At 39.8% G+C, this 14,268-nt stretch overlaps 1 protein-coding gene across 3 annotated transcripts in view; it reads right to left on the reverse strand.

The window, feature by feature from the left end:
* The window catches only part of DOK7 (docking protein 7), a 100,413-nt gene that overhangs the window by 25,044 nt on the left and 61,101 nt on the right, over positions 1-14,268 (reverse strand). For all 3 annotated transcript variants that reach the window (XM_045017358.1, XM_045017357.1, XM_045017359.1), the window contains one exon: positions 484-526. In XM_045017358.1, the coding sequence (XP_044873293.1) occupies positions 484-526 (43 nt within the window). The remainder of the gene's footprint in view (positions 1-483; positions 527-14,268) is intronic.

Consider the following 14,268-nt stretch of genomic DNA (forward strand, 5'->3'; position numbering starts at 1 on the left):
TGTGCGCAGCGAAAGAAAGCTCGTTATGGAGGTGAAGAGTCTTCGGGTGCCTGGGGATATGAATGAGTTTTGGTGGAAGGCATGTGAATTGAGTTTACTCTGGATGCTACTGGAGCCTTAACCAAGATCTTATTGATTTTATTGGTAGGAAAAGTACTTGAGCAACCTTACCTCTAAATTAAATATTTTTTTCAAGTTTGTGAACCTATGCCTTGTGTTGAACAGCAGTTAAAGACACTACAGGTTTTTAATACATTTTACAAAAATGTAAATCATACAGACTGCACTAGAATAACCAACTGCAGGGGGAATCCTTTCCCGCAAAGAAACTCAGTCCCGAATGTAGTCTTTACATGGTCCACAATCCTACAGACTGCAGGATTTGGCCTTCAATTTGCCTCTCTCCTCCCCCACCACCACCTTTTTGGCAAATTGGGATTGCAAATAGTATTTAGCAAACCAATCAACTAAATGGGCTCCTACCTGGGAGAGCTGGTAAGACTCCAGACTGTAAAACTGCTGTTCCCTAAACAAAACAGAAAGGGTTAGCATGAAATTTCTCTTTACATGTAAAAAAAGGTTACACAAAAGTACAATCAACATTGTGAAGAAATCTTTAGTTATGCAAAAAGCCTTTTTAAAATCAGGAACAGCAACAAAGGTACCCTGGAAAAATGTATAAAAAATACCTATATGAAATGTCTACAATATACTTTTAAGGGTCACTAACATTACTTTGACTGCCATGAAACATACATAAACAGCTATTCTGACACTCAGCACTGATTATGAATTAAGTGGAAAAAAGCATCTTAACTCTGTAATTCAAGATTAGATAAAATCAAAATTAGAACAACAGGTTTAATGTATGTGTGCTTGAGTCTCTCCATATGCAATATAATAGATCACATTCACCTCACCACACACAGCTTTAGACTTCCCAAAAAATCTGAAATTATTTTTCTCAATCAGTAGAAAACAAAATAAAACTGTCCACATTAATTATTAGCTACATTAAAATTCAAGTCACATGGAATTCCTGCAGGAAACATGCACAAAGAAAACATGTTATTTTAAAATCTAAAAAACATGATGCGATATGCCACTGGGTGACAGTGTAGCGTGGCACCAAACACTGACGACTGAGGGAAACTGTGGGATGATTCATTATTTGTGAGAAAAATCTAAGCACTGTGGCAGATGTACAGCTCAAGTTTTTACTAGTAATTAATCTGTTAGGTAATCTTCAAAAGGCTGTTATAATTTTTATTTGAGCATCCCTATATCTTTTCCAATGCCTATATAATGTCAGACTTTGCTTATGTTTTTTTGGTTGATAACACATTAATTCAGGGAAAAACTCATGCAATAAAAATCTTTCAGTTTATTTACTTCCTTCAAGTTCTTATTCTCAGGTGCCTACCTCTGTTCAGAAGTTATATACATAAATTCAGTACAAAATAAATAAATACAGCATTAGGGGCCTGATCCAACTCCCATTAAAGTAAACGGAAAGACTCCCATTTACTTGGATGGGAGTTGGATTGGGCCCTAAAGATAAGAAGAAAAAATATTGGTTCAGTAATGAAGAGAAGGTTAATTACCTTGTGTGGTAACTGAGGTTCTTTGAGATGGTTGTCCCTGTGGGTGCTCCACTTTAGGGCATCAAGACAGCTATAGTGGAGCACCCACAAGGCCACTCTCCAAGAAGAACTATTCATTAGAAAGAACTCTGCTCAATGTTAAACAACAAGAGAAAAGTATTTAGATTTGCAATGCAAAACCATCTCTAACTGTGGGAAGAGCCCACAGGAGGCAGTTTCAAGCCTTAACTGACTCCACTACAGTCATGAAATCTAAAGCTTCAATATTTACTTGTGTAATCATGCTTGCTATATTTTTTAACATTTGGGAGATTGATTATGAGCAATCGTTTACACTGGAAGGAAAGAAAACACTCTATAAAAAGAAGCAGAGTCAAGATTTCATTTCTGAAAGATAAATCCAGCAGCATTTCAGAAAAAGAAAAGAGCATTTGCTCAAATTAAACTCAAGTGTTGCTGTTCATTTCTATAGTTACTGAATGCCAATCTACAAGTGGATGCATTTCAGTGGTGAGTAAAATGTTTTTTTTATATATGTAAAGTCTGAAAAGTGTTTTGAGTTCCTTTGAGAATAAAAAGAACAGGAGTACTTGTGGCACCTTAGAGACTAACAAATTTATTTGGGCATAAGCTTTCGTGGGCTACAGCCCACTTCTTCAGATGCACAGAATGGAACATATAGTTAGGAGATATATATACATACAGAACATGAAAAGGTGGAAGTAGGCTAATTAATTAAGATGAACTATTATCAGCAGGAGAAAAAAAAACTTTTGTAGTGATCATCAAGATGGCCCATTCCAGACAGTTGACAAGAGGTGTGAGGATACTTAACATGGGGAAATAGATTCAATCTGTGGTTGCTATTATAAGGGGAGTGGATATATTTCAGTTGCTTAACTTTTTCATTATAATAGATTCTTGCAACCATTTTTGAGAAGCTATAATATCTCCATTTTTATTCTGCAAGGGTGACTTCCTTATAGGGTGACCAGATGTCCCAATTTTACAGGGACATCTGATGTTTGGGTCTTTTTCTTATACAGGCTCCTATTACCCCCACACACCCTGTCCCGATTTTTCACACTCGCTGTCTGGTCACCCTACTCCCTGAGGCTAGAGAAGTGCTTTTTTTTTTTTGTCCCATGACAACTCAGGTTTGCTAGGTTATAATATGTTCACAATCACCACAGTTCTCACTTGTGTTCCTCAGAAAAATTTTGGAAGACCGGACATGAATATTCTAAAGCCAGGCCCACAAAAACAGCAGCTGCCAGTTAATTTAGTTAATCCAGTACCTCAAGTGATAGATTACAGTGCTGTAGATTTAGGGTTCACACCCTGCTAATGATGAGGGGTTGTTTTTACCTTTTTCCTTTAAAAAAAAACAAATTACATAATTACATACACAAAACCTGTGTTCAAAGAACATTTTATTTAGCTTGCGAAGTCAAGCACTCACCAGTGAGAAAAAGCTAGATTTCAGGTTGCCAGAGCAACTTTAATTTTCCCCCATTGTGCATATGAATTATGATATCAAAAAGTCTGAGGTTTTTAATGCCTATTTCTCTTCAGCCTTCACTAAAAAGTTTAATAATGATCAGCTACTTAACACAGTTAATATTAACAATAAGGAGAATGGAACACAAGCCAGAAAAGGGAAAGAACAAGATAAAGACTATTTAGATAGCTTAGATGTATTCAGGTTGGCAGGGCCTGATGAAATTCACCCTAGGGTATTTAAGGAACTAGCTGAAGCAATCTCCAAACTATTAGTGATTATGTTTGATAACTCACGGAGGATGGGGGAGGTCCCAAAGGACTGGAGAAGGGCAAACATAGCATGTATCTTTAAAAAGGGGAACAAAGAGGACCTAGGGAATTATAGACCAGTCAACCTAACTTAAATACCTGGAAAGATACTGGAGCAAATTATTAAACAATTAATTGGTAAGCACCTAGAGGATAATGGGGTAATATGTAATAGCCAGCATGGATTTGTCAAGAACTAAATCATGCCAAACCAACCTGATTTCCTTCTTTGACAGGGATACTGGCCTAGTGGATAAGGTGAAAGCTGAAGACATTATATGTCTTGATTTTAATGAGGCTTGTGTCACAGTCCTACAACATTCCCATAAGCAAACTGCGGAAATATGGTCTAGGATAAATTACTATAAGGTGGATTCATAACTGATTGAAAGACTGTACTCAAAGAGTAGTTATCAATGGTTCTCTGGGACGGTGTATCAAGTGGGGTCCTGCAAGACTATGTCCTGGGCCCAGTAGTATTCAATATTTTTATTAGCAAGCGATTATGCTTATAAAATTTGTGGATAATGCCAAAATGGGGGTGGTTGCAAGGACTTTGGAGGACAGGATTAGAAGTCAAAACAACCAGGACAAATTGGAGAATTGGTCTGAAATCAACAAGATGAATTTCAATAAAGACAAGTGTAAAGTACTACATTTAGGACAGAAAAATAAAATTTACAAATACAAGATGGAGAATAACTGGCGAGGCAGTAGTGCTCTGAAAAGGATCTGGGGTTCTTAGTGGATCACAAATTGAATGTGAGTCAACAATGTGATGCAGTGTTGAGGCGAATATTCTCGGATGTAGTAACAGAAGTATCATTTATAAGATATGGGAGGTAACTGTCCCACTCTACTCAGCATTGATGAGGCCTCAGCTGGAGCACTGTGTCCAGTTTTGGGTGCCACACCCAAGAAAGATGTAGACAAATTGGAGAGAAGCCAGAGTAAAGCAACAAAAATGAGAAAAGTTTTAGAAAAAACTGACATCTGAGGAAAGGTTAAAAAAACTGGGCATGTTTAGCCTTGAGAAAAGAAGACGGGGGGGGGGGGGGACCACCTAGTAACAGTCTTAAAATATGTTAAGAGATATTTTAAAGAGGATGGTGATCAATTGTTCACCATGTCCACTGAAGGTAGGATAAAATGTAATCAGCTTATCTGCAGCAAGGGAGATTTAGGTTAGATATTAGAAAAAACTTTCTAACTCTAAGGATAGTTAGGGCTGGAATAGGCTTCCAAGGAAGACTGTGGAATCCAACATCCCTGGAGGTATCTAAGAACAGGTTAAGTCAAGGATCCTTCCTGCCCTGCTTTAAAATGAGATAGCCCCTTCCTCATTCAGCATACAGGATGGATGTGTAAAGGGCCAGAATTAAATAGCAACCTGTAGAGCATTCTTTTAACTTTTTTGTCAAAGAACAGTCATATAAATACACAGCAAGATATTACAAGTCCTGAGAAAGTGAGAGGTAGGAAGCAGGTATGGTGGTAGTAAACTGAAAGTATTCTAATATTCTGAATAATGTACTATTAATAGATTAGATTTTTCACTTGAAATTATCACCTGAAAAGTGGCTTTGGTACCTTCTAACTCAACAGCTCTGCTCCCTGTATGTATTTAAAGTCATAACTGTCACATCACTGACAAAAATAAGATTTTGCTCCTTTTTAGTCCTGTCAGCACTGCAGAAGCTTAACACCTACAGGAGCATGAGTAGGATTCTTTGTTGGCTCATGTACCATCCACAGAATTGTTAATTAAATTTCATTTGCAGAATTGTTAGGGTTGCTGATATGAGAGCTAGAAAGAATTCAGCTGGACTTTCAGATGTCAGGATGAGCTTGCATTACTAGCAGTTCGGAAATCTACCTTTTTACTTGTAAACTGAGCTAATTTGATATGGAAATAATTAAAAGCCTCAGAGATTATCCTTTTTTACCTTTTTGTACAGCGCCTAGCACAATGGGTCTGCTAGGTGCTATTACAATACAAATACTAAATAAAATAAAATAATAAAATAATAATAATAATAATGAGAACACTCGGCTACCGTGAGGAGTGTGCTGCAAATGGGCAGATAGACATGATAGACAGGAAAAAATATACAGAGAAACGTCAAATAAATATGATTTTTAGATACATAATTAAAGTAGACTAGTTAGATTACAATAGGTAGATATAAAGATAGACATGGTTAATTAGAAAAGATTAGGTAAAATTAGATTTTAGATACATAGTTCAATTGGATTAGCTAGATTTGAATATCTGGACCAGATTAAGATAAATAAGATTAGATACTAGGTAAAATAAGATATGATTAGATACAACTAGATAGACCAAAAAATGATAAAATTGGTAGAATGAATAACTAGATAGATAGTCACTGAAAAACAACAAACATTGAACCCCATAATGACATTTTTACTGAGTAACTTTGCAGAAAATTGCCATACTCAAATAGAATTGCATTGTCCATCCTTTTATGCAATACGCCATATGTTGCTGTTTCTACACCTTTTGGCCATATCCTACAATCCTTATTTAGGGAAAAATTCCACTCAATCCCTATGACTTTTGCCACAGTAATGACAGCATTGTCAGACCCTTAAGCAGTATACAAAAGTTGGGGTTGGGGTGTTCAAGTGAAACAAAAAAAAAGTGTTCTTGACTGTCTGCACCATTTCCCCATTATTGCATAAATTTACAAATGTAACACAACATTCTCAAATATAAAATGAAAAATATAAAGAGGTGCATAGTATAGATCTGTAAACTATAGTTGGGTCAAAGCAGCAAGAAGATAATTTATCTAATTTAAATTATGTGTATCTTTGTTATGTATAGTATGAAGCTTGGACAATGGAGTATCAAAGTTTATGCATAAATCCAACCATTCTGCTATGACTCATGAAATAATTTAGGTGAAGTAGCTTTCTAATGTAGGCTTTTTTATCTATGACCCAGGAGCTGGGTATTGAAATAATGTAATGCATGGACTTAGTTCAAACAACCTCACCATTATAACACCCACAGTAAACGGATATGTACCGTTTGCGTATTGCACATCATGAACTCCATGTCCAAGGCTATTTTAACTCTGGTAGGGATCTGGTTGCTGTCAGATGACATTCATTTTTGATGTTCTACTTTCAAATATCTTGGGTAGGGTTCAATGATAGATGTCAGATGGACCTACTGATAGGTTGATATACTGGATCGTTATTCACAGATTAGCTCTGTTACTCTGACTAACTACACATAACCTAACTTTGGCATGCATTTCCATGTTTGCAAATAGGGACCATGGCACATGAGTTTTTATGGTCAAAAAAGTATGTTTTGAAATGTACCTATTCCATAGCAATGTGTTCATCCCGTTTATATTAAGATGGCATTTGTCCATTTTAAATCCTATTAAACTGCTGATTTACTTGACCAGATTTCATTTTATACTATAAGCCAGTCAGAAATACCGTCACATGTAGACTGAGCAGCTTTTCCTTTCTTAACAGGCCTACAATCTCATTTACAAACTATTGAAATATTAATATACAACAATTGATCTCATCATATGCATCACTTCATACAGCCCCGATCCTGCACTGCTAAAGTTAATGGGAGCTTTGTCTTTCACTTCAGTAGATGCAGGATAAGGCTCAACAGCCCAGGTTCTCTACTCCACCATATAACATGGTTTAAGCTTGCTGTGTGCCAACTCGATATTTGTACTGAAGAATGAATTTCCCTGCATAGGGAAATTTCTGACAGGTTTAGACTGATGTAGGTGGCACAGCCACTTCCTAGGCCAGCTGTCCCCCACCTCCTCAGTATAATAAGGGGAGAAGGGAACCTGTTTGGGGCTGGGTGGGCGGTGGGTGTGCCAGGAATGTGGTGAAGCCAGGTTCCACTACACATGATCCCCGGTGGTAAAAGTTAGAATAGATTCCCTGTTGCTTTAACTTCCACCTGGGCCAAGCAGCCAGGGATAAGGGATCCACAACAATCTCTTTGCAGCCACCACACTCCACTACATGTCCAAGCTATGGCTGAATGAATTTTAACCAAAGTTCCTAATTCAGGGCCATATGCACAGGAACACGGAACTGACACACTGGGTCACACTAATGTTCATATATGTGGTATCCTAACTCTGATAGTGGCTAGCCCCACGTGCTTCAATGAAGATGCAAGAATAACCTGCGTACAAGGAAAAGTTTCTTTATAGCCCCTCCCCCACACTAGCTCTAGGTTGGCATAAGCCTTGATGCATGAGGATTTATATTCCAGATAGGCTCTCATATCAGGTGCAAAATGAAGAAATTTGTAGCAACTGACATGAAAAACTGATCTTGAAAGCTGCCAGCTAGACATTGTGATTGCTCAGTAGGATGGCACCCAGTCAGAGCTAGGGCTGGCTGGAAAACAAGAATTCAATTTTGTGAAAATTTTTGAGGCATTAGGTTCCATATTGGGACAAAGTTGAAACCCTTGTATATTAAAAAAAAAAAACAACAAAAAACAGGAAGAGCCAACCTCAATATATCCAATAGCCCAGTGGTTAGGGCACTCATCTGGGATGCGAGAACCATATTCCCAAGTCCTTCCTCTGCCTGACTGAGACCAGGGACTTGAACGTTGGCCCAGTGAATATTTAATTAGTTATACACAGTAGAACAGCTCCACCAGGAGAGATTGAGACAGCCAGAGACTGGCTCTGTAGCTGGATGGTTAGGACACTCACAATGTGAGAGATCCTCGATCAAGTCCCTTCTCTGCATCAGGCAGATCAGAGACTGGAACCTGGCTCTCCCACATCCTGGTGGTAAATTCCCAACCAGCTCTAGTCAGAGATTAATTCTGCTTGGTGCAAAGAATTTCACACACAAGTAGAAGGTTAAAAGTACTGATGAGTGCAATGGTACCCAATCCACCATTAATTAGTGCTGCTGCACAGCCACCAGGTTATGCCTTACTTAGCCACAAATTGGCAATAGAACTGTTGTATGGTCCAATATCAGGCCTGCAGGAGAACAGACAACATATTTTTTTAACCCTAGCCCCTCAAAAAAATGGTAGTCATTAAATGGAGTACAAAAACCAAAAGTATATTGTCAAGATGCTAAAATAAAATCATGGCTAATTAAAAATGGGAAAACTATCCTTCCAACAAGTGAATCAGCTTCTGCTACTAAAATGTCTCCAACATCACCTGCATAGGAACCAAATGTCAGCTCCCTGATACTTCTAGCATTTCTGAGACACCTCAGCCATCATGACATAAGTAATTACCTGTGCACAACTTTGGATAAGCAAGCCATTCTTTCTGTCCATCCTGGTTTGATGATTTTCAATGGCTCTGTTTTTCTGAGACTAGTGACAGTGTACTTTGTTTCTACTGTTGTACAGCTTTTAGGTATAAACTACTTTTGACTAAGACGACAGATGAAGCTTTCCCACAGTCTGGATTCCCTAACTGGAACAAGGCTTGAGACAAATTTCTGAGGCACCAAGCTTTTTCGAGTCACCACCAAGCAGTTGATAGTCTTCAAAATATCACAAAGGATGTTGGTGATATGCTAAGTTTTCAGAACTCTCAAAAGAAACTAGACAACCCTAATAAAAATACTAAGTAGCATACATTATCTTGGACTTGCACTTCAGGGCCATTATACTGAACAAGCTGAAAATACACCCTTCCATGGACAGCTTGACTGCAACTACGTTCAACTGTTTTGTCTGCAGGCAGAATATAATCCTGATATTTCAACATGGTTGAAAAAAGAGACAAGATAAATTCACAAATGCAGTTATTCAAAATGAGATAGTGGAAACCATGAGTCTTAAATCCAGGAGGGAGATTTCTGAGAAATTTATTGGAAAGTGGTCTACAATTATGGTAATTGAAACAACGGAATTCTCCATCAAAGAGCAAGTGATTTTATGGATATGATATGTGGATGATGACATGAACGCTGAAGAAGAGTTCACTGGATTGTAGAATATAACCTGTACATCTGCAGAGGTATATGTGTCAGTAATTAAAGATATACTATTGTGTCTAAATCAGAGGCTCAGCAACTATCATGGACATTATGAGAGTGGTGTGTCTCATGCATCTGACGAAGTGGGTATTCACCCACGAAAGCTCATGCTCCAATACATCTGTTAGTCTATAAGGTGCCACAGGACTCTTTATTGCCAAGCGTCAATATCCTCTGTCCAAAAAAATGGACTCTCTCTGAAGAAGAACTGGCTTCAATTTCTGAGAACTACCTTGCACTTTGAGCATCTCCGAAGGTTGCAAAGGATGCAACAAAAGATCCTGAAACGAGCATTCAAACTGATGGTGTAACAACTCAAATGGAAAGCTGAACTTCCTTTTTGGCATTGAACTAGCTTGAAAAGTTCTAAATGTGCTAGATGGTATGTCCAAAACTCTGCAAGTGTCAGACATTTCAGCAACAGAAGGCCAATGTTTTATGAAAATGACACTTAATTTACCTTAGTCCATCCAATCAGATGAAAGCTAGAACTTATTTTGGGAGCAAATCCCCCAGAAAAGTTTCAAGTTGGAGAGGGTCAGCATAGAAGATAAAAGTTCCCAAGAAACTGCTAACAGGCACAGGTGAACCCAGTGCAGCAAAGGAATGTTGTATGTATATCTACTTCAAAGTAATTGATTTTACAATGTCCATTAGTCAATCAATATTTGAACAGAAAGGCTACCAAGATATTCAAAATCTTGAAACTCTCATAACTCCAAACATAACAAATGCAATTTCAAGGCCTGCTTCAGGTGAATGGCTCCAATTTCATCTATGATTTTCTGATTACTCAGCTTCATCTGTTGCAAGCCAACTGTCAGCTTACAGAAAGATCACTGAAGTCAGTTCATAAATATCTCAGTTCACTCAGCCAAACCAAATGTCAGCTGTTTTCTGAAGTGATGATGTGGATGAAAATGATTTTGGTGATACCAGCAACCAACACTGTAAGTGAGTGTAGTTTCAGTGCTCTCTGCTATGCTAAAACATGGCTTTGATCCACAATTGGACAATCACACCTCCAATGCTATATGATTTTACATATACGCACAGATAAAATTTTATATGTAGGCAAGGGAAAAAAAAGCTACAGCTTGCAAATGTTGCAGAGGAATTCATTTCAGGAAACCCAGGGTAAAGATCATTTGGAACATTTTTTTGAATATATAAATCATTATTTTTATTCATGTTCAAAAAAATGAGTACTTTTGTACCATGACTAAATTTGTCCACTTTTAATAAAGTGAGATAAACAAGCTTCTGTTCCAAACTCAGTATTTCCTTTATTTATTTATGCAATCTCTAAATTTCTGGGGAGGCTACTACCCTCCCTGGCCCCGATTTGTCTATTCAATGAGTAGCTAGTGCATCTGTATGGCAGCAGATCCACTGGCCTCAGTGTGCAACTATCCAGGGAGTCACACTGGTGCTGGAGAATTGACACACCTGAAATCATGTCTCCCTTCTCTCCCCCACCCAATCTGTTACATTACATATAATAGGTTGCTCTAGTGACACAAGATAGCAGTTCCATTGCAGGCATGGAGGGCCCCACACACCGGCAGTAGGTAGGATTTGACGCCTAGCAAATCACCGCAGCAACAGTACACATGGTGCTCTCTTTCAGCCATGATGATTATGAGCATTGTATTCCTGAGGAGAAGGATAGGATAACCTGTGTCTTTTTATGGACACTTGGCCCCAATTTTATATTGTTATGGCACTTTACAAGCAAGCAATTTTCAGGTGGAGGTGAAGGCATGCTGTGTCATGGTTTCTGTGTTAACATGCAGCTCTTCTATTTACAGTATGTATGGTATCATCAACACTCAGTCCCTCTTTCTCTATTGGTTACATCAACAGGATGGATTAAAATTAAATGCCACTTATATTTGGCACTGACAGTACAATATTTGTTTGTACGGATAGTGGACCATATCCCTCATCCTGTCTGAACTGTGCTCACTGCAAGACTAGGGGAGGTGGGGTGTAATGGTAACCTTTAACCTCCTTCGCATTCCTGCAGTGCTAGGGCTGGCAGGGGTTGAAACAGTCTCAGACATAAATTGGAGCAGCCTATAGGCTGCTCTAGCTTATGTCCATCTTTCCATAGCCTCATCCAGCAGCAGGGGATCACAGAGCACAGGGACACTCTAGTCATTCCCCCTTTCTGCTGGATTCACTACAGCATGTCACCTGTGGATTCCCTCTTAAAGGGCCAGATCTGCCAGCTTCACAGCTGGTTTGTGCCACTGGAGAGGCCTGTTACAGGAACAAAGGGGAGGGGGGCTGAGCCCTCCCACCACAATTGCCTGAGCAACCATAAATCTGGAATTTCCTAACCTTCAAGTGCTTGATGTAGCAACCTAAATAACAGTTTTTTAACACTGACTTTTATGTAATTATACATAACATATACAGATGTGCTAACAATGGAAACCGCTGTGCAGTCTTATCTATAGTGACTCTTTAGGCCACAATACACCTGGCGTAAAAACTCAGTCAGTCGGTCAGGTTTGCATACACCTGTCCCCAGCCAAGTAATCAGGCTCACATGCATCCATTCTTAGACAACCAGACAGGTGCACCTGCACTTGGCTCTGACCTATCAGGCTGGCCTCACACAATCAATAAATCTGAATGCTTCCAGCCCCAGTCGATCATAAAGTTTCCGTTATACCACCAATAACAGCTAAAAAAAATTGTTCAAGCACCTTGCCAGCTGACGGAATCTGTGTTAGGCACCCACACTCCCTACACAATGCAGAGAGTAAGCTAGGAGATGACAAATGGGTACACAAAAGCCAGTGCACTGAGCAGGAAGCCACCAAAACTAGCCAATAGGAAATGCCAAGGAGACAGGTATGGCCTAAGCCCCAATCCTCAAAGGGAGTTTGGTGCCTAACTCTGAGATAAAGGGGGTCTCTCCTTCTGCTCAGGATTCACAGCCATGAACCCACTCAGAGACTTAAGTACCTTAGCCCTCCTTGCAAGAAAATGAGGAGGTGGACCTGGGGCGGTTTCCCCTTTTACCCAATAGGCTAATGGTTAGAGCACTCAACCAGAATGTGGAAGACCTGTGTTCCCTGTTCCCTGTTCTAATGACCGTACTTTTTTATACTAAGTGGACCAGCTTCAATAGGAAAGATTGAGAGAGACCCATTCTAGAATACCCCCTAGCCCAGTGGTTAGGGCACTCACCCAAGAGGGGGATAGCTCGGTTCAAATCCCCGCTCCACATTAGCCAGAGGGAGAATTGGAACGTGTGTCTCTCATATCTCGTGAGAGGGTATAAGAGGATCACAGCAGCAGTATTGTGTGTGAGACCCAATTCACTTATTGAATTGGGCCCCGGGGCAAGATATTTGGGAGAATGCCTAGTTTGAAGATTCCACTGGGGTTCAGGCATGAGCTAGGTGCCCCAAACATCAGGACTTAAGCACCTTATGCATATACCCAGTAGCAGAAATTTAGGTGTCTAGGGGTCTTTACCAGTGGAATTTTAGGCATCTAGGGAATTCAGTTACCTAGAGTTATGTGGGAGCTGAGCGAGGGGTTTGAGAATCTAAATTGTGCATTTAGGTGCCTAAATTTTTTGTGGATCTAGCTCCAAATGTCCCATAAAATTACTTATTTTCCACTGACTTTTATAGCATGCCCTGTAACTGATACTGTAGTGAGGGGACAAGAGTAGAAAATAAAAAAAAAACTTTGATGAATATTTTAAAATATGCAAATGAGCTCATGGATATTCATAGTAAATGAAAACTGGGACATTTTGTTATTTGCCTAAAGGCCCCATATTTCTGGACCTACAGATTTAAACGGGCATGTACCTCCGTAGTGATAATAGTCACAAGGCAAACTGCATTTATCATGCACTGTTAACTGCCTCAGCTTCATTCTGCCCACCAGTCCACCTCACCTGGGAATATTTTCATGGAATCATAGGACTGGAAGGGACCTCGAGAGGTCACCTAGTCCAGTCCCCTGCACTCATGGCAGGACAAGTATTATCTAGACCATCTCTCACAGGTGTTTGTCTAACCTGCTCTTAAAAATCTCCAGTGATGGAGATTCCACAACCTCCCTAGGCAATTTATTCCAGTGCTTAACCACCCTCAGTTAGGAAGTTTTTCCTAATGTCCAACCTAAACTGCCTTGACCTATTTTTTTAAACTGCCTTCTGCTGAGTTACCAGCCAAAGCACTGTCCTGTCTTCCCATTGATAGCATGACAAAGATCCTCCTCTACCTTGGTGGGTGCTGCGCTTATTGGTGGATTTGTTCACCTCAGAGATTCACCATGTGGGTCAGGGAACAGCCCAGAGACCTTCCCTTCTGGTAGAAGCCACAGTCCAGGTCAATTCCTCCTGTGTCTGATCAGGAATTGGGAGGTTTGGGGGAAACCTGGGCCCGCCCTCTACTCCAGGTTCCAGTCCAAGGCCCTGTGGATTGCAGCTGTCTATAGTGCCTCCTGGAACAGCTGTGCGACAGCTACAACTCCCTGGGCTACTTCCCCATGGCCTCCTCCCAACACCTTCTTTATCTTCACCACAGGACCTTTCTCCTGGTGCCTGATAATGCTTGTACTCTTCAATCCTCCAGCAATACACCTTCCCACTCTCAGCTCTTAGTGCCTCTTGCTCCCAGCTCCTTGGAGGCATGCTACAAACTGAAGTGAGGTCCTTTTTAAACTCAGGTGCCCTGATTAGCCAGCCTGTCCTAATTGATTCTAGCAGTTCCTGCTTGTTCTGGAACTGCCCGTGTTACCTTTCCCAGGGAAAAGAGATCTACTTAAT

The sequence above is a fragment of the Mauremys mutica genome, chromosome 5, assembly GCF_020497125.1.
Source record: "Mauremys mutica isolate MM-2020 ecotype Southern chromosome 5, ASM2049712v1, whole genome shotgun sequence".
In the NCBI taxonomy this organism is placed as follows: Eukaryota; Metazoa; Chordata; order Testudines; family Geoemydidae; genus Mauremys; species Mauremys mutica.